This window comes from Mobula hypostoma, chromosome 3 (assembly GCF_963921235.1).
Source record: "Mobula hypostoma chromosome 3, sMobHyp1.1, whole genome shotgun sequence".
NCBI classification, from domain to species: Eukaryota; Metazoa; Chordata; class Chondrichthyes; order Myliobatiformes; family Myliobatidae; genus Mobula; species Mobula hypostoma.
Genome location: NC_086099.1, coordinates 35931783 through 35957064, shown reverse-complemented (window position 1 = coordinate 35957064; position 25282 = coordinate 35931783). Strand labels below are relative to the sequence as shown.

At 40.5% G+C, this 25282-nt stretch overlaps 1 protein-coding gene across 1 annotated transcript in view; it reads right to left on the bottom strand.

Moving 5' to 3' along the window:
• LOC134343938 (phospholipid-transporting ATPase ID-like) overlaps positions 1 to 25282 on the bottom strand; it is a 146497-nt gene that overhangs the window by 53404 nt on the left and 67811 nt on the right. The window contains exons 13-17 of the mRNA XM_063042898.1: positions 20335 to 20543; positions 17717 to 17760; positions 9389 to 9554; positions 2305 to 2493; positions 2085 to 2200 (exon numbers count right to left, since the gene is read on the bottom strand). Of these exons, the coding sequence (XP_062898968.1) occupies positions 2085 to 2200; positions 2305 to 2493; positions 9389 to 9554; positions 17717 to 17760; positions 20335 to 20543 (724 nt within the window). The remainder of the gene's footprint in view (positions 1 to 2084; positions 2201 to 2304; positions 2494 to 9388; positions 9555 to 17716; positions 17761 to 20334; positions 20544 to 25282) is intronic.

Sequence of the window (25282 nt, the reverse complement as noted above, 5' to 3'; positions counted from 1 at the left end):
TGTTAATTGTGAAATATAATTGTGGAATTCCCAATAGGTGTCAGTGGGGCAACTGTCTATACTATATATGAACTTCAGACTATAAAACATGGGAGCATAATTAGGCCATTTGGCCCATCAAGTCTGTTCACCATTCCATCATAGCTGATTTATTATTCCTCTCAACCTCATTCCCCTGCCTTCTCCCTGTAGCCTTTGACACATTGACTAATCAAGAACCTATTAATCTTCACTTTAAATATACCCAATGAATTGGCCTCCACAGCCACCTGTCCCAATGAATTCCATAGATTCACCACCCACTGGCTAAAGAAATTCCTCTCCAGATCTGTTCTAAATTGATGTCCTTCTATTCTGAGGCTGTGCCCTCTGGTCCTAAACTCACCCAGTATAGAAAAGATCCTCTCCACATCTACTCCATCTAGGCCTTACAATATTCAATAGATTTTAATGAGATCCCCATCTTCATTCTTTTAAACCCCAGCAAGTACAGGCTCAGAACCATCAAACATTCCTCACACGTTAATCCTTTCAATCCAGGAATCATTCTTGTCAACATCCCCTAGACCCTCTCCAATGCTAGCACATCTTTTCTTACATTAGGGGCCCAAAACTGCACATAATACTCCAAGCCTTAGCGTTACATCCTTGCTCTTATGTTCAAGTCCTCTCAAAATGAATGCTTACATTGCATTTGCCTTCCTTACCACCGACTCAATCTGCAAGTTAACGTTTAGGGAATCCTGCACAAGGACTCCCAAGTTCCTTTGCACCTCTGATTTTTGGATTTTCTCCCCATTCAGAAATTAGTCTACACCTTTATTCCTTCTACAAAAGTCGATGACCATACACTTCCCTTGAGTATGGTATATTCTAACTGCCGTTTCTTTGCCTATTCTCCCAGTCTGTCCAAGTAAAAAACATCATTGATTCTCCTTGTCTATCCTGCTTCTTCAATGAATTCAAACAGATTTGTCAGGCACGATTTCTCCTTAGGGAAACCATGCTGACTTTGGCCTACTTTATCATGAGCCTCCAAGTACCCCAAAACATAACCCTTAAAAACGGACTCCTTCCTGACCACTGAAGTCAGGCCAACTAGCCTATAATTTCTTTTCTTCTGTCTTCCTCCCTTCTTGAAGAGTGGAGTGACATTTGCAATTTTCCTGTCCTCCAGAACCATTCCAAAATCTAGTGATTCTTGTAAGATCATTACTAACGCCTCCATAATCTCCTCAGCTACCTCTTTCAGAACCCTGGGCATAGTCCATCTGGTCCAGGTGATTTATCCACCTTCAGTCCTTTCAGCTTCCCAAGCACCTTCTCCTTAGTAGTAACAAATACACTTACCTCTGCCCCCAGACACTCTTGAATTTCTGGCTTGCTGCTAGTATCTTCCACAGTAAAGATTGACACAAAATACTCACTAAGTTTGTTTGCCATTTTCTTTGTCTCCCATTACTACCTCTCCAGGGTAATTTTCAAGCGGTCCTTTTTCTACTCTCATCTCTATTTTACTCTTTATATATTTGGAAAAAAAATTGGTACCCTCTTTTATATTATTGGCTAGCTTACCTTCATATTTCATCTTTTCTCTCCTTATAGCTTTTTGTTTGAATTGCCTTCTATTGATTTTTAAAAGCTTCCCAATCCTCTAATTTCCCATTAATTTTTGCTATACTATACAGTATGTCCTCTTTTTTGCCCTTATGCTGTCTTTGACTTCCCTTGTCAGCCACATTGCCTCAACCTCCCTTTAGATACTTCTTCATCTTTGGAATGTATCTATTTTGTGCCTTCCGAGTTTCTCCCAGAAGCTCCTCTCTCATGCCTCTGTAATTCCCTTTACTGCACTGTAATACTGATAGATCTGACTTTCCCGATCTACCTGCGTATTGAAATTTCCGTGACTAACGCAACATTATCCTTTTGAATGTCTTTTCTCTCTACTGTTTAATTTGTACCCCACATCCTAGCTACTGTTTGGCTACTTCACACAAATTATCTTTATTTTTTGGAATTGTGAGTTTATGTTTTGTTCATCTTTTTAACACTTTTCAAACAATATCAGTACCATTACTTACATCAAGATGTTCAGTGGTTATATCTCTTAAATGTTGAGATGAAGAACGTAGTCTCTCAAAGACAATAGTGTCAGCTCCCTTACAGTACAAATACAACTTCTTGTCCGGACGTTGAACTATGCAATAAAGCAAATTGAATATATAAATGTCAATATAATAGTATATTAGTCATTGAAAGTCAAGCAAAAACTTGAAATACTTTTAGGTAAAATGGACTCACCTATAACAGACATTCTTTTCCTCACGTTATCAAAATCCAGAATACAAAGCAATTCATAGACTTTGGATTCACCTAATTCAACCACAGTTATTGTTTCGGGAGTGCGGGATCGGAAAACAAAGCCAAAATTTCTTGCTGCAGTGACAAGTGCGCCTTCATCTGGCGATTGAGCCTGATACACAAGGTCACCTATACAAACAAGAGGAGGCCATAAGTGGGATACCTCAGAGATAATTATAGTTACTTGTAGTAGCAAGGAATTGAGATGTCTTTTCCATTGAAGTAACTGAAAACATACCAATTTTAATTTCATTTACTTAATTTATTATCCTGCAAAACTAAAACAAGCTTTATGCTTCATAAAGCAAGAGGATTTCTTTTAAATGAAAATAGGTAACTGCAGTTTTTAGCACTCAGAGTCCATATCATACACTTGCTTCCGTTTTTCTGCAGGGTTACTAGATACTGAGTTCTATCATTGAAAGCCAAGTATTATGAAGAAATTACAATATATTTCAAAGTTATTTGGGATATGGCTCTTACTGGAGATGGCTACTGAAATTCAAGGATAGATAGTTTACTCTTATTGGAGAATCAAATTGTCTGCAACTTGTATGTCATTTACGAGCTTCTGCCTGAATGTAGTTCAGATGCTGCTACATGCAGGCACAATTCATTTTTCTGAGGATTTGCTGATGGAATTAACCAGTGAACATTAAGATTAAATATGACCATTTTTCATCCTATGATCACAAGGGCGGTGATGAAGCAGGTTATGATATTTACCAGGGTCATTGCATGAGAACTGCTGAATTGATGTCACATTGCTGAAATAAATTATCTCTATTTACCACAATATTTTTTTCTACAAGGTCACATATTCTTTCAGGAACATACTTGTGCCTTCTATCTTCATAAACAGGTCCTGATATATTGTATTTCACTAATGTAATTATAATCCATACCAAATGTATCAAAAATATTGTCAATAGTTTAGCAGTTAATGAACGATACCTTATAATACTTTTAAGTATCCAGACTTAGTACTGCAGGATTCTTTACCTCACATTATCAAAATCCAGAATAAAAGGCAATTTGTTAAAATAGTTAAAATTCACTCAGGTTAACCAATGTTATTGTTTCAAGAGTATGGTATTGAAAATTAAGACAAAAATTTCTTGTTGCAGTAGCAAGCAAATCTTTGTCTGAATTTTACTTCACCTTTCAAAAGTTTTCCATGCACCCTCTCTGCCTTTCTATCTATAATTAATTTCACCTCTGTGGTCAGTAAATTCTGTTGGATTTTCTGTGGTGTTGTGTTCTTGATACTGGTGCTATGTTTCATTTTGTTGTCTTACCCTGCTGTTATTTTCATGAAGGCCAGGGATATAAAGGGTATCTAGATTTAAGGGACACCTACTCCATTCACACATTTTTCTTGGAACCGCAGATTTCACAATCCAGATTACAGGTCCTGCATTTTGTCAGTTCTGTCTGTCTAGAAAATGGCAGCAACTGTGAATCAATGTGGAAGTCAACAACAAATGAAATCAAGGGATCCTTCAAGTCAGTGACTTCTAAACTTTGGCACTATGTACTCCTTGTTATACTGTGAATAAACAAAAGATAGAGTGGAGCATGGTCTGTTCATCCAGTTTTTTCTTGGGAAGTCAGCTTCCTATCATACACATTAATAATAATATCACACGTGAATAGCAATCAGAATTTCCTGCTCGAATTCGCTGATGAACGAGATTACTGTTGGAAATGGACACTAATGCTTCAAAACACACTTATGCATGACTTACACATAAAAAAAAGGTACAAATGCTTTTTCTTTATCCAATGTTCCCATTTAAATCAACTAAAATTAAAGGCTTAGAAGCTGGATTCAACCGTTGGTGAACTAATACATTGTTAGGGTCAATAAAAATGTCACCATATGCAAAAAATCATGGGACTGACATTTAAAACAGCACGAAGTTGGCTGACATCCTGCACCATTTTCTAAAACTGGATCTGTGGGACTACTGATGGAATGTGTTCAATTTTGTGCAAACTTCAGACACACTGCGGTACGCCAGTCTGAGGACATAGCAACACTTAATGGTAGATTCCCATGATAATTAGACTGGCTGCAACACATGGAGAGGAGGAAAGTGAGGGAGGCTGTGGGGCAGAGAATGGAAGGTTTCAGCATTTCTGAACAGTGATCACAATCTCCCGGGTGTTCTTACAATGTCAACCTTCTACCTGTCCAGGTTTACACTGTTAAACAGCCAGTTTTTCTCCTCTTGTTTCCTATGTAAAGTAAGTAAGATAAAGACTTTCCTTTTAATACTAAAGCAAGCATTATCTTAACCAAAATCAAAGCTACTACTAAACCCTTTAAGTTATTCTTTTTTACAACTGTAATGTTAACTTGCAGGTTGGGTTGGTGGTAAAGAAGGCACATGCAATGTTAGCATTCATTTCAAGAGGTATAGAATACAAGAGCAGGGATGGGGAAAAATAAAGGATCAGCCATGCATGGTTGAATGGCGGAACAGACTTGATGAGCCAAATGGCCTAATTCTGCTCCTACGTCTTATGATCTTACGGTCTTACGGTTATTCCGAATCAATACCACTACCTTCATCTGTTTTATTTCTTCTTATCACAAATACATTGTAGACAGAATTATTTAGTTTGCTTTTCTGCTCATGTTTAGCCAAATCTCCTTTATAGCCGCAGTGTTAATCCTATTTGGCATTGGCATCTGCAACTATTCAATCTTTATTGTAACATTATTTTCATTAACACCTCCATCACAATAGGGTCTCATCTGCTTTGTTTCTTCCTCTTTCCTTCTTACTCATGATCTTCCTTCACTTTGTATATCATGTTGCTATTGACCCCTTCCCTCTTCAGCCTCAATGCATCTGGTACTCATCTCCGGCCTTTTTAAAAAAAATTTCCTCTATTAATTTAAATACACCTGATTTACAGAAAAAAAATAGTCATAGTCATACTTTATTGATCCCGGGGGAAATTGGTTTTCGTTACAGTTGCACCATAAATAATTAAATAGTAATAAAACCATAAATAGTTAAATAGTAATATGTAAATTATGCCAGTAAATTATGAAATAAGTCCAGGACCAGCCTATTGGCTCAGGGTGTCTGACCCTCCAAGGGACAAGTTGTAAAGTTTGATGGCCACAGGCAGGAATGACTTCCTATGACGCTCTGTGTTGCATCTCGGTGGAATGAGTCTCTGGCTGAACGTACTCCTGTGCCCACCCAGTACATTATGTAGTGGATGGGAGACATTGTCCAAGATGGCATGCAACTTGGACAGCATCCTCTTTTCAGACACCACCATCAGAAAGTCCAGTTCCATCCCCACAACATCACTGGCCTTACGAATGAGTTTGTTGATTCTGTTGGTGTCTGCTACCCTCAGCCTGCTGACCCAGCACACAACAGCAAACATGATAGCACTGGCCACCACAGACTCATAGAACATCCTCAGCATCGTCCAGCAGATGTTAAAGGACCTCAGTCTCCTCAGGAAATAGAGACGGCTCTGACCCTTCTTGTAGACAGCCTCAGTTTTCTTTGACCAGTCCAGTTTATTGTCAATTCCTATCCCCAGGTATTTGTAATCCTCCACCATGTCCACACTGACCCCCTGGATGGAAACAGGGGTCACCGGTACCTTAGCTCTCCTCAGGTCTACCACCAGCTCCTTAGTCTTTTTCACAATAAGCTGCAGATAATTCTGCTCACACCATGTGACAAAGTTTCCTACCGTAGCCCTGTACTCAGCCTCATCTCCTTGCTGATGCATCCAACTATGGCAGAGTCATCAGAAAACATCTGAAGATGACAAGACTCTGTGCAGTAGTTGAAGTCTGAGGTGTAAATGGTGAAGAGAAAGGGAGACAAGACTGTCCCCTGTGGAGCCCCAGTGCTGCTGATCACTCTGTCGGACACACAGTGTTGCAAGCACACGTACTGTGGTCTGCCAGTCAGGTAATCAAGAATCCATGATACCAGGGAAGCGTCCACCTGCATCGTTGTCAGCTTCTCCCCCAGCAGAGCAGGGCGGATGGTGTTGAACGCACTGGAGAAGTCAAAAAACATGACCCTCACAGTACTCGCTGGCTAAAGTTACTTTCCATATTGAAAAGAACATAGAACATAGAACATAGAATATAGAACAGTACAGTACAGGAACAGGGCCTTTGGCACACAATCTTGTGCTGAGCCAATTAAAATAGTAACCAAATAATGAACAAACATAATTCCTTTTGCCTACTCAATGTCTATATCCTTCTATTTCCTTCACATTCATATGCCTATCTAATCTGTCCAAGTCCTTCTGCAGCCTTCCTGTTTCCACAACACTACCAGCCCCTCCACCAATCCTCGTATCATCTTCAAACTTGGCAACAAAGCCATCTATTCTATCATCTAAATCATTGATATACAGCATAAAAAAAGCAGTTCCAACACCGACTCCTGTGTAACACCACTAGTCACTGGCAGCCAACTAGAAAGGGATCTTTTTATTCCCATTCACTGCCTCCTACCAATCAGCCAATGATCTAACCATGTGAGTAACTTCCCTGTAATACTATGGGCTCTTAACTTGGTAAGCAGCTTCATGTGTGGCACCTTGTCAAAAGTCTTCCCTATATTAGGAAAGTTAAAGTTCCCTATGAAATCAACACTATTGTTTTCACATCTTTCCTTCATCTGCCTGCATATCTGTTCCTCAATGTCCCAGTGGCTACTAAAGGGTCTGTGGTACAATCCCATCAGAGTAAGTGCACCCTTCCTAATTTTGAGCTCTACCCATATGGACCCAGTGAATGAGCCCTCCATTATGTCTCCCCTGAGATATTGTCCCTGATTAGTAGTGCAACTTCCCGATCCCTCTTTTACTGCCCTTCTATCATTTCTAAAACTTCAAAACACTAGGCCATTAAGCACTCATTCCTGGCCCTCTCTCAACCAAGTCTCTGCAGTGAACTTTAGTACTCATCAAGTACTTCAGTAATTAGCTTTCACAGAAGAAAATAAAATTCTATTCTTTTGGTTAGAATCTGTTTAACAGAGAAAAGTGATCAAATATGTCTGCATTTGAAAAAAACCATGGCAGGGTATTTTGTGACTTTACCTAATGTGTGTGTGCAAATCACGTGAGTCCTGGGCCTTTGGTTCATGTACTCACAGTAATACCTGAAGCTCTAACATCACACACAAGATCTTCCGATTAAGATAGCGCTACTGAATGCTTGTGACAGCTCTCTGGTAGTTAAAATTTAGAAACCTGACTAAAAACATCGCTAAAAATACCTCTTCTGAGGTAAATTGTGTTAAATTATTGCCGCAGTGAAGGGCTGAGCAATGGAAGGGCAAGTTCTGGGGATGAGCTGAGATGGTATGTTGCAGAATCATTGTAGATGTAGTTTCAACAGGCTCAGATGTGAGGTTGGATCACTCTGGGCACCAAAAGGAGAAGTCGGAGCCCAGGCGGAGGAGATTTGATGCCCGTACAACTGCCCCAGGTGCAAGGTTGATTGCTCTGGGTGCTGAGCTGATTTGAAGAGCTTCAGAGCAGCTCCGGGCTGGGCAGTGAAAACTGGGCCCAGAACGATTCGCTGGGTGCCATGGTCTAGCCCTGCGGCCTTCTGTTGCAGTTGGGTCCTGGTGCGAGGTACGATTTGCTGAGAGCCGATTTTGCTCGCTATCCATGGATCTCTCCCTTCTCTCTAGGGCACCAGAGCCTTTCACTGTTCCGTTGTTTGTTCAATTTAAATGCCACCCCAGATAGACTGAAAAGACAGGGTATTGCGATCCGGGGTGAGAACTGATTGCTCTCGCTCTCTGCGATTGCCGTGGCTTTCTCAGTGGGAATTCTCAATAGGAATCCCTACTGCAAGTGGAACATCATGTAATGCTTTGGTGGCGGGACATATACAGAAGGGGGTTAGTCTCCACTTCTCTGATACACAGCTAGCCATTGCAAGTACAGGTGGACATTGCAAGTAAGCTGCATCACAGATGAAGGCCCCAAAAATGAGAACGCATAACCAGCAAAAAGTGAAAGCATCTGCTCAATTTGTGCATTGGTGTATCAGTCTCAATGGGGATTACCACTGACTGGAAATTGAACTGGGCTAGCCATATAAACACTGTGGCTACCAGAGCAGGTCAAAGGCTAGGAATCCTGTGGCGTGTAACTCACCTCCTGACTCCCCAAAGCCTGTCCTCAAGGCTCAGGTCAGGAGTGTATGGAAACCTCGCCACTCGCCTGGACAAGTGCAGCTCCATCAACACTCAAGAAGCTCGACACTATCCAGTACAAGGCAGCCCACCTGATTGGTACCCCTTCCACAAGCATCCGATCCCTCCACCATCGGCAAACAGTTGCAGCAATATGTACTATTTACATGCTGCACTGCAACAACACACCAAAGTTCCTAAGGCAGCACCTTCCAGACCCATGACCATCACCATCTAGAAGGACGAGAACAACAGGTACCTGGTAACACCATCACTTGGAAATCCCCCTCCAAATCGCTCACCATCCTGACTTGGAAACATATCACTGTTTCTTCATTGTCACTGGGTCAAAATCATGGAATTCCCTCCCTAACAGCACTGTGGGGGTACCTACACCTCAGGGACTGCAGTGGTTCAAGAAGGCAGCTCATCACCACCTTCTCAAGGGCAACTAGGGGCAGGCAAATAAATGCCAGCTTGGCTGGCAATGCCCACATCCCGTATATGAATTAAAAAAACTCCATGGCACTCTCATCAGATAAAGACTGTTTTTAATCAAAGTTCAAGCGAAAACTTCATTCTACCATTAAGACCTACTTATTTCAGCACTAAACATCATCCTCAGCCTTCTTTCTTAGGTTGATTTATGGATATTATTTAACCACTGTAGATAAATGCCATTTAGTGCAGGTAGAGCTGAAAAATAATCATTACATTCAACAATGAATTTTACATTTTCCCTCTGTCATGTGACACATGAAAATGAATTCATAAGGCTTCTCTTATTCATGAATGAAAGCATTTCTTACCCTTCAGCTTTTCTTCAGACATCACTGTATGGCACAGAGACAGCAAACGGAAGAATTCATGGACTTTAGGGTCACCAATTTTAACAGCTTCAGCTAGACTGTGGTCATAGAACACAAATTTTGGATCGGCCATAGAGTTAAATGAGAAATCCACTTTTTCTGTTTTCTGCAGAGAAGAGACACATGATACTTTTGTTCATGTTTTCCAAGTACAGATTCATGTATTACACGTGTATTTAAGTGGAAAGAACTATAGACACAAGAACTCTGTTGACAACAAGGGGAATCCTTGTTTGCGTGAAACAGTCAATATGCCATTCTGCTAAAGCTTTGTTAAAAAGCTGTTCCCAAATCAGTCAATGGCACTGGCCTTCAAATAGAAGCCACCTTCACCTCCTTTATGTTTTAGCGAACAGGACTTAATTTACAGGAGACCTCAGACTGCTGTTCTCTTCTAAATGTTTAAGTTGCTCACCCACTCCCTCCACTGGTTGTGCACTCTTTGTTCCACCTCCTTAACCCATATGTTGACAATTTGCAGGCAGATTGCAGTCAATTTTCAGAATATAAAATAATTAAATTCTCATTGAAGTTCAGCCAATTTGCTTTTGGGGGAATTTAAATTCATTATTCTTGTCTTTGTTACATAAACACCTCTACACCCTTAAATTATTCTCTTTTTCTATGATTCAACAGTAGGAGGTGGTGTTAACTTGAAGTTCATACTTAACTGGCATGGACACAATGTATCAAATAATCTCCTTCTGTGTAATAAAGTTCAATGATGCAATAATTCTAATAATGTGTGGCAATTAGAGTTTTCTAACTTTTGCTAGCAGTTCAGACAAACCTGTATTGATTGTTCTGCCCCCTGCTCATTGTACAATTTTAGACCATAAGACCTGGAGCAGAGTTAGACCATTTGGCCTATCGAGTCTGCTCCACCATTCCATCATGGCTGATTTATTATCTCTCTCAACCCCATTATCCTGCCTTTTCCCTATGGTCTTTGACACCCTGACTAATCAAGAGCCTATCAGCCTCTGCTTTAAATGTTCCCAGTGATTTGGCCTCTAAGCTGTTTGTGCCAATGGATTTCACAGATCCACTATCCTCTGGCTAAAAAATTCCTTCTCTTTGTTTTAAATCAACAGCTTTTTATTCTGATGCTGTGTCCTTTGGTCCAAGACTCCCTGACTAAAGGAAACATCCTCTCCACATCCACTCTATCTAGGCCTTAACAATATTCAATCGACTTCAATGAGATCTCCCCTGACTTTGTAAACTCCAGTGAGTACAGGCCCAGAGCCATCAAACACTCCTCATACATTAACCCCTTCAATCTCAGAATCAACCTCATGAACCTCCTCTGGACCCTCTACAATGCCAACACATTTTTTCTTAGATTAGGGGCCAAAAACTGCTCACAATATTCTAAGTGTAGTCTGACCAATACCTTATAATCCTCAGCATTATATCCTTGCTTTTATGTTCTAGTCCTCTTGAAATAAATGCTAACATTGCTCTTGCCTTCCTTACCAATGATTTAACCTGCAAGTTAACCTTTCGGAATCCTGCGCAAGGACTCTCGAGTCCCTTTACACCTCTGATTTTTGAATTTTCTCTCCATTTAGAAACTAGTGTATTCCTTTGACCAAAGTGCATGACCATACACTGCGTTACACTATATTCTATCTGATACTTCTTTGCCTATTCTCCCTTTCTGTCTAAGTCCTCCTGCAGACTCCCTGCTTCTTTAACACTACCTGTTCCTCTACTTTTCTTCATAATACTGCAAACGTGACCAGTAGGCCAACATCCCAATCATTGACATGTAACGTGAAAAAAAGCAGTCTCAGGACCAAACCCTCCGGATCACCACTGGTCACCGGCAGCCAATCAGAAAAGGCTCCTTTATTCCCACTCTTCGCCTCCAGCCAGTCAGTCAATCTTCTATCCTTTCCAGTATCTTTTCTATAATATTATGGGCTCTTAACGTTAAGCAACTTGACGTGTATCACCTTGTCAAAGCACTTCTGAAAATTTTAGAAACATAGAAAGCCTACAGCACAATACAGGCCCTTTGGCCCACAAAGTTGTGCTGCACATGTCCCAACCTTAGAAATTACTGGGGTTACCCATAGCCCTATATTTTTCTAAACTCCATCTACCTATCCAAAAGTTTCTTAAAAGACCCTATTGTATCCACCTCCACCACCGTTGCCAGCAGTCCATTCCACGCACTCACCACTCTGTGTAAAAAAACTTATCCCTGACATCACCTCTGTACCTACTCCCAATAACCTTAAACCTGTGCCCTCTTGTGGCAGCCATTTCAGCACTGAGAAAAAGCCTCTCACACAATCGATGCCTCATATCATCTTATACACCTCTATCAGGTCACCTCTCATCCTCCGTCGCTCCAAGGAGAAAAGGCCAAGTTCACTCATCCTGTTCTCACAAGGCATGCCCCCCAATCCAGGCAACATCCTTGTAAATATCCTCTGCACCCTTTCTATGGTTTCCACATCCTTCTGTAGTGAGGCGACCAGAACTGAGCACAGTACTCCAAGTGCGGTCTGACCAGGGTCCTATATAACTGCAACATTACCTCTTGTCTCCTAAATTCAATTCCACAATTGATGAAGGCCAATACACCATATACCTTCTTAACCACAGAGTCAACCTGCGCAGCTGCTTTGAGCGTCCTATGGACTCAGACCCCAAGATCCCTCTGATCCTCCACACTGCCAAGAGTCTTACCATTAATACTATATTCTACCATCATATTTGGCCTACCAAAATGAACCACTTCACTCTTATCTGGGTTGAACTCCACCTGCCACTTCGCAGCCCAGTTTTGCATCCTATCAATGTCCCGCTGTAACTTCTGACAGCCCTCCACAATATCCACAACACCCCCAACCTTTGTGTCATCAGCAAATTTACTAACCCATCCCTCCACTTCTTCATCCAGGTTATTTATAAAAATCACAAAGAGTAAGGGTCCCAGAACAGTTCCCTGAGGCACACCACTGGTCACCGACCTCCATGCAGAATATGACCCGTCTGCAACCACTCTTTGCCTTCTGTGGGCAAGCCAGTTCTGGATCCACAAAGCAATGTCCCCTTGGATCCCATGCCTCCTTACTTTCTCAATAAGCCTTGCATGGGGTACCTTATCAAATGGCTTGCTGAAATCCACATACACTACATCTACTGCTCCACCTTCATCAATGTGTTTAGTCACATCCTCAAGAAATTCAATCAGGTTCATAAGGCACGACCTGCCCTTGACAAAGCCATGCTGACTATTCCTAATCATATTACACCTCTCCAAATGTTCATAAGTCCTGCCTCAGGATCTACTCCATCAACTTACCAACCACTGAAGTAAGACTCACTGGTCTATAATTTCCTGGGCTATGTCTACTCCCTTTCTTGAATAAAGGAACAACATCCGCAACCCTCCAATTGTCCGGAACGTCACCCATCTCCATTGATGATGCAAAGATCATCGCCAGAGGCTCAGCAATCTCCTCCCTCACCTCCCACAGTAGCCTGATGCTTTCCAAAAGCTCCAGCTCAACCTCTTTCTTAATATCTACATGCTCAAGCTTTTCAGCCTGCTGCAAGTCATCACTACAATCACCAAGATCCTTTTCCATAGTGAATACCGAAGTAAAGTATTCATTAAGTACCTCTAGTATTTTCTCCGGTCCATACACACTTTTCCATTGTCACACTTGATTGGTCCTATTCTTTCATGTCTTATCCTCTTGCTCTTCACATACTTGTAGAATGCCTTGGGTTTTCCTTAATCCTGTCCGCCAAGACCTTCTAATGGCCACTTCTGGCTCTCCTAATTTCTTTCTTAAGCTCCTTCCTGTTAGCCTTGTAATCTTCTAGATCTCTAACATTACCTAGCTCTCTAAACCTTTTGTAAGCTTTTCTTTTCTTCTTGACTAGATTTATTATAGCCTTTGTACACCACGGTTCCTGTACCCTACCATAACTTCCCTGTCTCATTGGAACGTACCTATGCAGAACTCCACACAAATATCCCCTGAACATTTGTCACACTTCTTCCATACCTTTCCCTGAGAACATCCGTTCCCAATTTAAGCTTCCAAGTTTCTGCCTGATAGCCTCATAATTCCTCTTACTCCAATTAAACACGTTTCTAACTTGTCTCTTCCTATCTCTCTCCAATGCTATTGTAGAGGAGATAGAATCATGATCACTATCTCCAAAATGCTCTCCCACTGAGAGATCTGACAGCTGACCAGGTTCATTTCCCAATACCAAATCAAGTACAGTCTCTCCTCTTGTAGGCTTATCTAATTGTGTCAAAAAACCTTCCTGAGCACACCTAACAAACTCCACCCCATCTAAACCCCTTGCTCTAGGGAGATGCCAATTGATATTTAGGATATTATAATCTCCCATCACGACAACTCTGTTATTATTACACTTTTCCAGGATCTGTTTCCCTATCTGCTCCCGATATCCCAATTACTATCGGGTGGCCTATAAAATACACTCAGTAAAGTTATTGACCACTTCCTGTTCCTAACCCCCACCCACAGAGACTCCGTAGAGAATCCCTCCGTGACGTCCACCTTTGCAGCCGTGACACTATCTCTGATCGACAGTGACACGCCCCCACTTCTTTTGCCTTTCTCCCTGTCCTTTCTGAAACATCTAAAACCCAGCACTTGAAGTAACCATTCCTGTCCCTGAGCCATCCAAGTCTCTGTAATGGCCACCACATCATAGCTCCAAGTACTGATGCACGCTCTAAGCTCATTCGCTTTGTTCACAATACTCCTTGCGTTAAAATAGACACATCTCAAGCCACACACAGCAAAGTTGCTTGAATTTCCAGCATCTGCAGAATTCCTGTTGTTCACATCTCAAGCCGTTGGTCTGAGCGCATCCCTTCTCTATCACCTTCCTATCCTCCCTCACACACTGTCTCCAAGCTTTCTCTATTTGTGAGCCAACCGCCTCTTCCCCTGTCTCTTCAGTTTGGTTCCCACCCCCCAACAATTCTAGTTTAAACTCTCCCCAGTAGCCTTGGCGAACCTCCCCGCCAGGATATTGGTCCCCCTGGGATTCAAGTGCAACCTGTCCTTTTTGTACAGGTCACACATTTTTAGAGATATCTCACCCAATTCTTCTACCCAACCAGTTTGATATCATCTGCAAATTTACCATTTTGCATCAATCCCTAAATTCCATTACTATAAACAGAAATGTCCCCAGCTTAATATTTTTGGTTAATATTTCTCCTAGTGTGATAAAATTCTGCTGATGACTATTTTTTGTCCCCTACAGAAATTGGACCTTCTTATCAAGAGTGAGGTGTTCTACCACAAAACTGGGCAGAAAGTCGAGACTGAAGTTCTGAATTGGGTACGACTGTGCTTCTGCATTGGTAGCCTCAAGGAAATGCCAGCTTGGGAAAATCATTCGGCATCTGCCAGGTAAACCCAATAAGGGGAGGTTAATTGTGTTACCAGCACAGCAATGTAGCAGTTAGCACAACACTTTACAGAACCAGTGAGCATCAGTTGGGGTTCATCTCCCTGCACTACCTGTGAGGAGTTTGTACGTTCTTTTTGTGTCCGTGGGGGTTTCCTATGGGTACTCTGGTTTCCTCCCACATCCCAATGATGTACAGGTTAGGATTAGTAAGTTGTGGGCATGTTATGTTGGCATCTGAAGCATGACGGCAGTCAAGGGCTGCCCCGACCACACCTTCAGACTGTGTTGGTCGTTGATGCAAAAGAGACATTTCACTGTATGTTTCAATGCTTCAATGTACATGTGACAAATAATGGTAAATTTAAAAAAGAGGTCTTTATCTTTATGGACTGGAACTCTCTTATTTCCTATTGAATTACAGTATATTTTTAACTCTTAGAAAATAATTCTTTAAAAAGTTAGAACTTAGTTTTGCAATAGTTATTAAGTGTTTAATGGCATGGAACATGTCCATCAATGCCAATGCCAATGCCATTTTCTTTTCCTATCCCTGTATCTGTCCAATTGCTTCTTAAAGGCTGTGATTGTACTGTCCTCTGCTACCTCCTGTTTGTGGATGTCAGAGATAATCAATCTTCCTGACAACTTCAACGGCTGGTAAGCTGTTATTTGTCTTGCAAAGCATTTCTGGTGCTGTCTGCGAGTTTTTATCAGGATTGCTGTACATTATGTTGTGCCTCACTGGACAACTGACTGCTAGTATCCTGGAAGAGGATTGCACCCATGGAGCTGCTCCAGGGAGGAGTGGGCTTCAAAGACCCAGACAGCCTTCAATGACAGCTGATGTTCTGGACTACAGTTCAGGTTCTCTTAGTCCTCTTAGCATGTTAATTCCATAAAAAAATTCATGAGCTTAATCAGAACATCTTCTCCTTATTTAATTCTTTCTACTAGGTTACAGGAGGCCCTCCAATGCTCAGGGCTGACCATGGACATTGTGACCTAGCTGTTATATTAGGTTATAATAGTGCAGATATTCTCACATTTACCGCTGTTAACCATCAATCATAAAGCAGTGAACCCCTTTTGTTCAAAATCTTCCCTCATTGCAAATGTTTGAGGAGTACAGCATTTATACCCTGTGATAGAGAAAAGGTGGCAATTTATTCCATGTCAGGAGGATGTACAAATTGGGGGGGGTGGGTTACATGTATAGGATGACAACCCAATGAGCCTCCTGTAAATGTCTTTGGAGCTGTTGAATTAACATTATGTTTAGAGTGGCTGGTGGAATACTAATCAAGAACATGCTGAGCTTCTGATGTTGGAGCTGTCCTAATTCATGTGATCGCAGAGAATTCCAGAATGTCAAGGCAGTTAGGCAGTTGAACTCTCTCACGCTGGAAGATGATCACTCTTGCCATATGTACTAGGCAATGTGATTTGCTGTTCTTCAGTACATGCCTGAAAACTTCCTAGGTCTTACTTTCTGATGCTGATGAATTGCAAATGGAATTGAACATTGTGCTACCATCAGAGAGTATGCCCACTCTTCACCTTATGATCACCAATAAAGAGACTGAAGATAGTTGGGCCTAGGACACCACCCTTGGTAGCTCCTGCAGTGGCATTCTGGAGCTAAGATGTTGGGTCTCCATCAATCTAAATCATCTCCCACTGTGGAGGGATGTCTCTCATTCACTTGGATTATTTACCTCTTGACTGTTGACTTCACTTCTACCAGGATTTCTTTATGATGTACTCAGTCAAATACTGCTTTGATCTTCCCTTGTGCTTGTCCACATTTAGACCAAGGCTATATTGAAATATGGAGCTGAGTGGTCTTGGCAAAACTCCAACTGGGCATTAGTAAGCAGGGTGCTGGTGAATGAGTACTAATTGGTAACTGTGTTGATGACACCTTTCTTCGTTGTGATGATGAATATTGATTGTATGGGAACTAGTTGGATTTGTCCTGCTATTCTTATGAACAGGAAACACTTGGGAGTTTTCTTCACTTCACTTTATGGATACCAGTGTTGTAAATGAATTGAAATAGTTTAGCTAGAGATATGGCTAGTTAGGGAGTGGAAATCTGATCCTCTTAGTTAATATCTCAAGTTTCAAGTATTCACCTGAAGTGTTAACTTTGTTTCTCTTTCCACAGATATCGCCAAACCTACTAGGAGTTCCGTGTTTTTTTCTGTTCCTATTTCAGATTTCCAGCATCAGCATTTTTAAAATTATTGATTAGAAAAAAACTATTCTTCATGATACAAATGAGATGCTTGATTAAGTATTAAATCTTAGCTGAGCAGATGGATCTTGATCTTGTTTTAGCCATAACAACAGGATTGATATCACTGTGTGATGATACTTTGATTGGAATTTACGGACACAGAAGAATAAATCCTAGAAGCTGGTGTTTTGGCCTTCCAGGTCCACACCATCCCTTGACAACCCATTTACACTAATTCTACATTAATCCAATTTTTATTCTCTTCACGTTCTCAACTCTCCCCAGATTCTACTACTCACCTATACTGTGGGGGAATTTTACAGTGGCCAATTTACCTACTAACCCCCACAAATTTGGCATGCTGGAGAAACCAGAGCATCTGGAGGAAGCCTCTGTTCACAGAGAGATTGTGCAAAATCCACACAGACAACACCCAAAGTCAGGACTGAACCCAGCTCTGTAGTGTTGTATTCACTAGCTGTGCCACTGCAATCTGTATACAGCACACATTCACTGAAGCATGAGTTATCTGTTATATAATTATCTTCTTTCTATGTTATGTGGAAAATTATAATTCTGAACAAGGAAATGAATCTTACCGCAGTTACCACTGTCCTTTTTCCAGCCAAATCATAAACATTACCTGTTAATACATTAAAAAGATAGGTTTTAGCTTGGTACAAGCGAGAATTATTTTAAATGTAATATTGCTTTCAATGTGAGTAGGATTCATATCTTCCATTCATTATTATTCAATGGCTATAGCTCTCAATATATAAAATTCTTATTTTAAATATTCTGAGCATTTATCAGGCCATGAGGAAATAGCACTAGGATTCCTGGTGATATTATACAACACTATTGACAGACAAGTAACCAATCAGAATTGCCACCCTATTTTAATTGAAATTTTAAATTTCAATCCTTCTTTATTTCAACCCTTCCTTATTTACCGATTCGGATCTTAATGTGACATTTGTCGCATCATATCCAAATCCAATATTTTACAAGAACTGTACAAATCGCTACGTTATTCATGTGTGCAAGCGTGGCAATAGCCACAACCCGCACAGTGGAGGGGGGTAGTGTTGTGTATCTTTTCATTCACAACATTATTGGGGGGTATTTTGTTTTTTCTTTTTTTGTATCTTGTCTATCTTTTTTTTCTTTTTGTCTGGATGATTGGGAGGGAAACACATAGCAACATGGTGAAGTTCAAAGAGATTCCCCAGGGAACTATGAGAGTTGAGAAGCTAAGTAATGTTTTAGATTTTAAGAGATAAATATGAAACATTTTTGAATATTTGGAGCCTTTATTTACAGCTCCGATGATAAAGATCTTGGTTCCTTGGGGAAAGTAACAAATATATATTAAATTTATTTTTAATCCCATGGAGCATGTGCAAACCTTCCAATATTCAGGCGGTTCTTTTTTTTTCTTTTTTTCTTTTCTCTTTAGGTAGGAGTATATATCGGGGGGGGGGAAGGGTAGATATTATTTTCTCATGTACTTACTTTGAAAAACTCAATAAAAATTATATTAAAAAAAGAACTGTACAAATCCTGTACACAACTTATTTCTGTGAAACATTTCTTTATCATCAGAGATTACAGAGTGACATGGTTGATTAGAAAATCCATTCTGGCTCCACTAGTTACCCCACATCACAGAGCATACTGTAATGCAATTTCAGAGAAAGAAAGACAGGTAATAATGATAAACTTGGAAGTACGGATCTGAATTTACTAACCAATAGAAACATCTATTAACATACTGCTCTAAAAGTAAGGTCTGAACTCCAGGTAATAAAAGGAATTCAGCAATAGTTTTTGAGCAATCATTAGCCGAAAGTACTATACATTATTCTAATTCATCTCAGTTGGGATGTATAGCAATCTTATAATTGCGACTGTTAACGAAAGTTAACTCTTAACTATTCTTAAGCTCTGTTAGAAAGACTCTACAATTCCTTTGAAAATCTTTGATGTATCCAACAATTATTTTCCTTTTATATATTTGTTTATTCATTTGTTAGTATATTTATTTATTACATATGACTTTCATGCCAATACTACAAAGTTCTCCTACCTATTGAATTGCTATAGTTCTTGTGGTGAAGTTATTTTGGAATGAGTGCCTCAAGAGGAATTCCTAGATATTGACCCTGCCAAGGTGAAGAATTAGCATTACACTTCCAAAACAAAATGAGGTGTGACTTGAAGGGAACCATGGAGATCCTGGACTAACCAGGCACCTGTTGCCTTTCCCCTTGTAGATTTTCACAATTGTGAGAGGTTCCTTTGAAGATTCATATTTGATATTACATTTATTAAAGCTCCCTTTGTGGCTTCTCTTGACTGGAATGATTCTACACTATACTTTTGGTAACTTGAACCATTTTGACAGTAGGCCTCAGCCAGCTTCGGTTCCTCTGATCACTACCTGGTAAACACCCCGGTAAATACCTAAATTAATATTGCTGAAGGTATTTCAGGGTTAGTTTCAAGTTGTCCCATAACATATGGGGCAATGATGCCTGTTGAGAAGGTGCATGTTGGTCATGAATAGTAAATTAAGAAAGGACTGCCTTTGCTTGAAGGATTGTACCACACAAAGGTGGCAACATTCTAGTAATAAAAAAGGGGTGGGGGGGGGAATGACAACACTGAAGAAAAGAACCAAAGCTTTAAGAAAGTATCAATCTTCTATTTTATCATATCTATTAGGATATAGCTTGAAATGATCAAGGAAGCAAACATATATTATCTTACAATCTTTAATACAAATGAGGAATGTAAAAGAATAATCAGTTATCACTTTTCTATATGAAAATTCAAACTTCAAGACAAAAGTTTAATTACTTTAACCTAATACTTGCACCTTGCATAGATTTAAGAGAGGTTGGTTTGCCTCAAATAGTTGACAGTGTTCACATTATAATTGGATTAAATAGGATTCACAAAGAAAATACTCAGTTGTACAAACTCAAACAAAAAATACTTATTGTGGGCTGAACGTACCAGTTTGATATGTGAGCATTCTTCCAATATTGTGCTGCAGCTTTAAATAAAAACGTGCCTAGAAAATGTTGCAAATGACTAAACATGTCACTTCTGTATGACTTCTAAGTATATGCTAGAAATTATAGCAAAGGATCAAAAAATCATGCAGAGTGTTTTCTCAAGGGATCATGAAAAGTATATTCTCGCTCCTTACCATACGTTTTGCCATTGATGGTGCACTTGTTAAACAGCATAATATTTTGTGTCAGAGTTCCTGTCTTATCAGAGAATATGTACTTGATTTGTCCAAGTTCCTCAGTTAATGTAGTTGTACGTGCAACTGCAGGAGTATCTTTCTTTGGATAATACATTTTACTATCCCATATGATGTAGTAGCTGCTACCCAAGCGAATTACTTCAATACTAGGAAAAAAAACAGCAAGTTGCAAATTACAAGAATAATTGATTATTTTCATTAAGATGTTATTAATAAATTAATTTCAAGCTAAAACAGTTATCCACCTTGAGTAATATTCTTAATTACTGTTCTCTTTACTGAGGTATGTACTGTAGTATTATGGTAAACCATTCCCTGACATTTACAGAACTGCTCACACTTCAATGACTACAGGGAAAGAAGATAATTTACTTGCTAAAACAGCTAACATAGGTCAGCTAATGGAGACATCACAGAGGGAGATCAGAATCGTTTTTATCCCCTGAGAATAACAGTTCTGCCCTTCATTGCCAGCATATTCCAGATGATCAAGTGATACAGGGAAACGGAGATCAAGTGTGAAAACTGTCCTTTGAGATAAAAGCTGCACTTGAAGTTAAAGAAGAATTTCTTTAAAATGACAAGAGATGTTATTCATGAACTGCAGCACCAATATTAATTTAGTTACCCAAAGCTACAAGCAGAACAACAATATTTGTGGATGACTCATGCCATTGAGATGAAGGAATTTTTGTATTTTGGATTTATTTGCTAAACTTAAAGCTGTTTGGGGAAGGTATTGGATTGTGCAGCAAAAAGCATGGTTAACTAAATACTATTTAATCTGTAGGAGGTTGGCCAGCCATGAAGTTTATCATGATTGTACCATGCAAGCACAATTAACTATGTTGTTTATTTCCTCGAGAGTAGGTTACGTGATTGGCACAACATTGTGGGCCCAAGGGCATGTAGTGTGTTGTAAATTTCTGTGTTCCATGTTCCATGGCACATAGTTCAATTTAATTTTGTCTTTCTTTCATTTAAAAAAGGTGATCAGCATTGAAACTGAATGGCTATCAGCTCTAGGTGGAGTCCACTCTCAGGGAAGTGGTCTCAGGGTAAGGGGCCATTTAAAAATAGTATGAGAAAAATATATTTGTGAAGAAGTTTGTTAACCCTTCTGATTCTCACCCTCAGAGGATGGTCAATTCTCAGCCATTGTGTAATCAAGGCTGAAATCCAAGGAAATTTGAACGGCAACGTAAGCCATGAAATTTACTGAATGATGAACACAGATCAGGGAGTCAAAAAACACAGAAAAGTGAAGCACAGGACATTGAACATAGATCTGTACAACATAGGAAAAGACTCATTGGCCCATGATGTTGTGCCAATCAAAGTGAGCTAATGAAACGTAATCCCTTCATGCTCCATATCCCTGTTTTCTGCATATTCATGTGCCTCTCTAAGAGCCTCTCAAATGCATCTATCTTTTCAATGTCCACCTGGCAGTTCATTCCAGACAACAAAACCTCTTTCTGTCTAAGAGACTTGCTCTGCACATCTCCGTTCAATGTTCTCCCTCTCATCTTACATGCAAGTACTCTACTATGAGAAATTTAGACTTTTGGAAAAAGACTCCAACTATGTAATCTATCCTTGCCTCTCATAATTTTATAGATTTCTATCAGGTTACTCTTGATATATACGGTAGCATAGTGATTAGCACAATGCTTTACAGTACCAGCAATCAGGGTTCAATTCCCACCAATATCTGTAAGGAGTTTGTATGTTCTCTCTGTGACCACATGGGTTTCCACCAGGTGCTCCGGTTTCATAGGTTAATAGGTCATTGTAAGTTGTCTAGTGATTAGGCTAGGATTAAATCAGGGGTTTCTGGGTGGCGCAGCTTGAGGGCCAAAAGGGTCTACTTGGTGCTCTGTCTCAATCAATAAATCAATCAATTAATTCCAATATGTAAAATACCTTTCCACAATAAGAATATCCCTTGTCCTATTTCTGGATTTAATTCTGTTCCCAATACCTATATATCCAGAGCAACACAGACAAACTACTGGAGGAACCCATCAGGTAACCAGCATCTATCGAAATGAATAAACAGTTGACACTTCAGGCCAAGATCCTTCTTCAGGACTGGAAAGGAAGGGGGAAGAAGACAGAATAGAAAGGAGGAGACTAGCTAGAAGGTGATAGGTGAAGCCAGGTGGGTAGGAAAGGTAAAGGGCTGGAAAAGAAGGAATCTGATAGGAATGTGGAGTGGACTGTAGGCCAAAGGACCCATGAGGTGATAGGCCGGTGAGAAGAGGTAAGAGTGGGGAATAGGAGAGGGGAGGGGTAGGGAATTTTTTTTTACCGGAAGGAGAAATTGATATTCATGTCATCAGTTTGAAGTCTATTCAGATGGAATATGAGGTATTGCTCCTGAAACCTGAGGGTGGTATCATCACGGCATAAGAGGAGGCCATGGATCAACATGTCAGAAAGGGAATGGGAATTGGAATTAAAGCATTTGGCCACTGGCAAGTTCCACTTTTGGCAAGTGCTCGATGAAGCATTTCCCCTAAATTATGACAGATCTCACCAACGTAGAGGAGGCTGTTTCAGGAGCACTGGGCACAATAGATGACCATAGCAGATTTGCAGATGAGGGTTTGCCTCACCTAGAAGGACTATCTGGGTCGCTGAAAGGAGGTGAATGGGTAGGTGTAGCACTTTGGCTACTCTCAGGGAAAAGTTCAGGAGGGACATTAGTGGGAAGGGGGTGAATGGACAAGAGAATCATGGAGAAAGCAGTTGCTGCGGAAAGTGGAGAGTGGGAGGAAGGAAAGATATGTTTGATGGCAGGACCAAACTGCTGAGAAATTGACACATACTGGATTTGGTTAATGGTTACCTAGAGCTGAACGTTGTCCCTAGCTTAGTAATACTTGTATTTCCTCATCTTTTACCTTTGAGGATGCTGATCATAATTTCAAGGTCATGACATTGAAATCATTTTTGTAATGTTGTGAGATTATCTGGGAGCGATTATTGTCTCATTTTACCGTGGCAAAACAAGTTCATCGACTGTTTATTTCCGTCCATAGGTGCTCCCTCACCCGCTGAGTTCCTCCAGCAGTTTACATGTGTTGTTCAATTTTGTAATGCTGTGAGTATGTAACTGAATTTCTAGGCATTACTCATGAGACTTTTAATATGAGACTCACTAGAAGTAAGTTGTTAGTATTGATGAATTACAAGTTATATATGTGTTGTTGAATTGTTATAGTTGAATTTTTAAGGTCATCACATATAATATAGGTACTATTTATGTGAACCTCACCTTATATCACTTAAAACAGTGCATGAGATTTCATAAATGAAATTGAAGCCAAGATGAAGTCAGTAACCAATTTATACGTGCTGTGCTATGGCGAGAATATAAACAGACGGCTGTGAAGGCCAAGTCGTTGGGTATATTTACAATGAAGGTTGATAGGTTCTTGATTAGTAAGCAGGTTAAGGTTATACAGAGAAGGCAGGAGAATGGGGTTGAGAGGGATAATAGATCAGCCATGGTGGAATGGCAGAGCAGACTTGATGGGCCAATAGCCTAATTCTGATCCTAGGTCTTAATGTATTAATATAATGAATAGGACATATGTAGGCCATATGTTTTCCTGACAGCCTCACCACTCAATATCATCATAGCTGTCATAGCTGTACTTTTGAACGGCACTTGTCTTTTATACATGCATATCACTTGGTAATCCTACTGTGCTCCCATCTTCAACCTACCTTTTATCTCCAAAACCATTAAACAGATTATGGCTTCCAAAAAATATACCCATCATTACCTCCAATCAAATTTCCACATTAGTTCTGTCCCTCCCCCTACATCCACAACACTTCTCACGCCCTCAGTCTCTCAGTTACTTGCAGTTTCCTGGCCCTGACAGCCTTGTTTTCACCATGGATGTTCAGTGTCTATACCTTTCTATTCCCCATCAAGAAGGTCTCAAAACTTTCCGCTTCTTTCTTGACAAAAGAACTACCCAATTCCCCTTGACCACTATCCTCCTCCGTCTGGTGGAACTGGTCCTCACTCTCAACAATTTTTCCTTCAGCTCCTCCCACTTTCGCCAAACTCAAGGGGTAGGCACGAGCACCTGCATGGGCCCCAGCTATGCCTGCCTCTTTGTTGGCTATGGAAAACAGTCCATGTTTGAAGCCATTCCTGGTAATTCTTTCCAACTTTTCCTCCACTACATTGATGATTGCATTGGTGCTGCTTCATGCACCCATACTGATCTCATCAATTTCATCAACTTTGCCTCTAACTTCCACCCGGCCCGTATATTCACTGGTCAATTTCTGACACGTTCCTCCCCTTTCTTGATCTCTCTATCTCCATTCTCTGGAGGCAAACTGTCAGCCAACATCTTTTATAAATCTACTGATTTCCATGCATATCTGGACTATACCTCTTCCCACTCTACCTCCGATAAAAATTCTATTCCCTTTTCTTAATTCCTTCACCTCCACTACATCTGCTCCCAGGATGTGGCTTTCCATTCCGGGACATCAGCGATGTCCTTCTTCAAAGAACAGGGTTTCCCTCCCTCTACTATTGATGTTGCCCTCACCCGCATCTCCTTTATTTACCAAACATCCACACTCACCCCATTTTCCCACCACCTTAACAGTGATAGAGTTCTTCTTGCTCATATCTACCACCCCATCAGCCTCTGTATCTAACACATCATCCTCCACAGCTTCCACTGTATCCAAAGATTTCCTACCACTAAACATATCTTTACCTCCCCCTAAGAGGCAAGCGAGACCCAACGCAGACTGGGAGACCGCTTTGCTGAATACCTACGCTCTATCCGCTAGAGAAAGCAGGATCTCCCAGTGGCCACACATTTTAATTCCACATCCCATT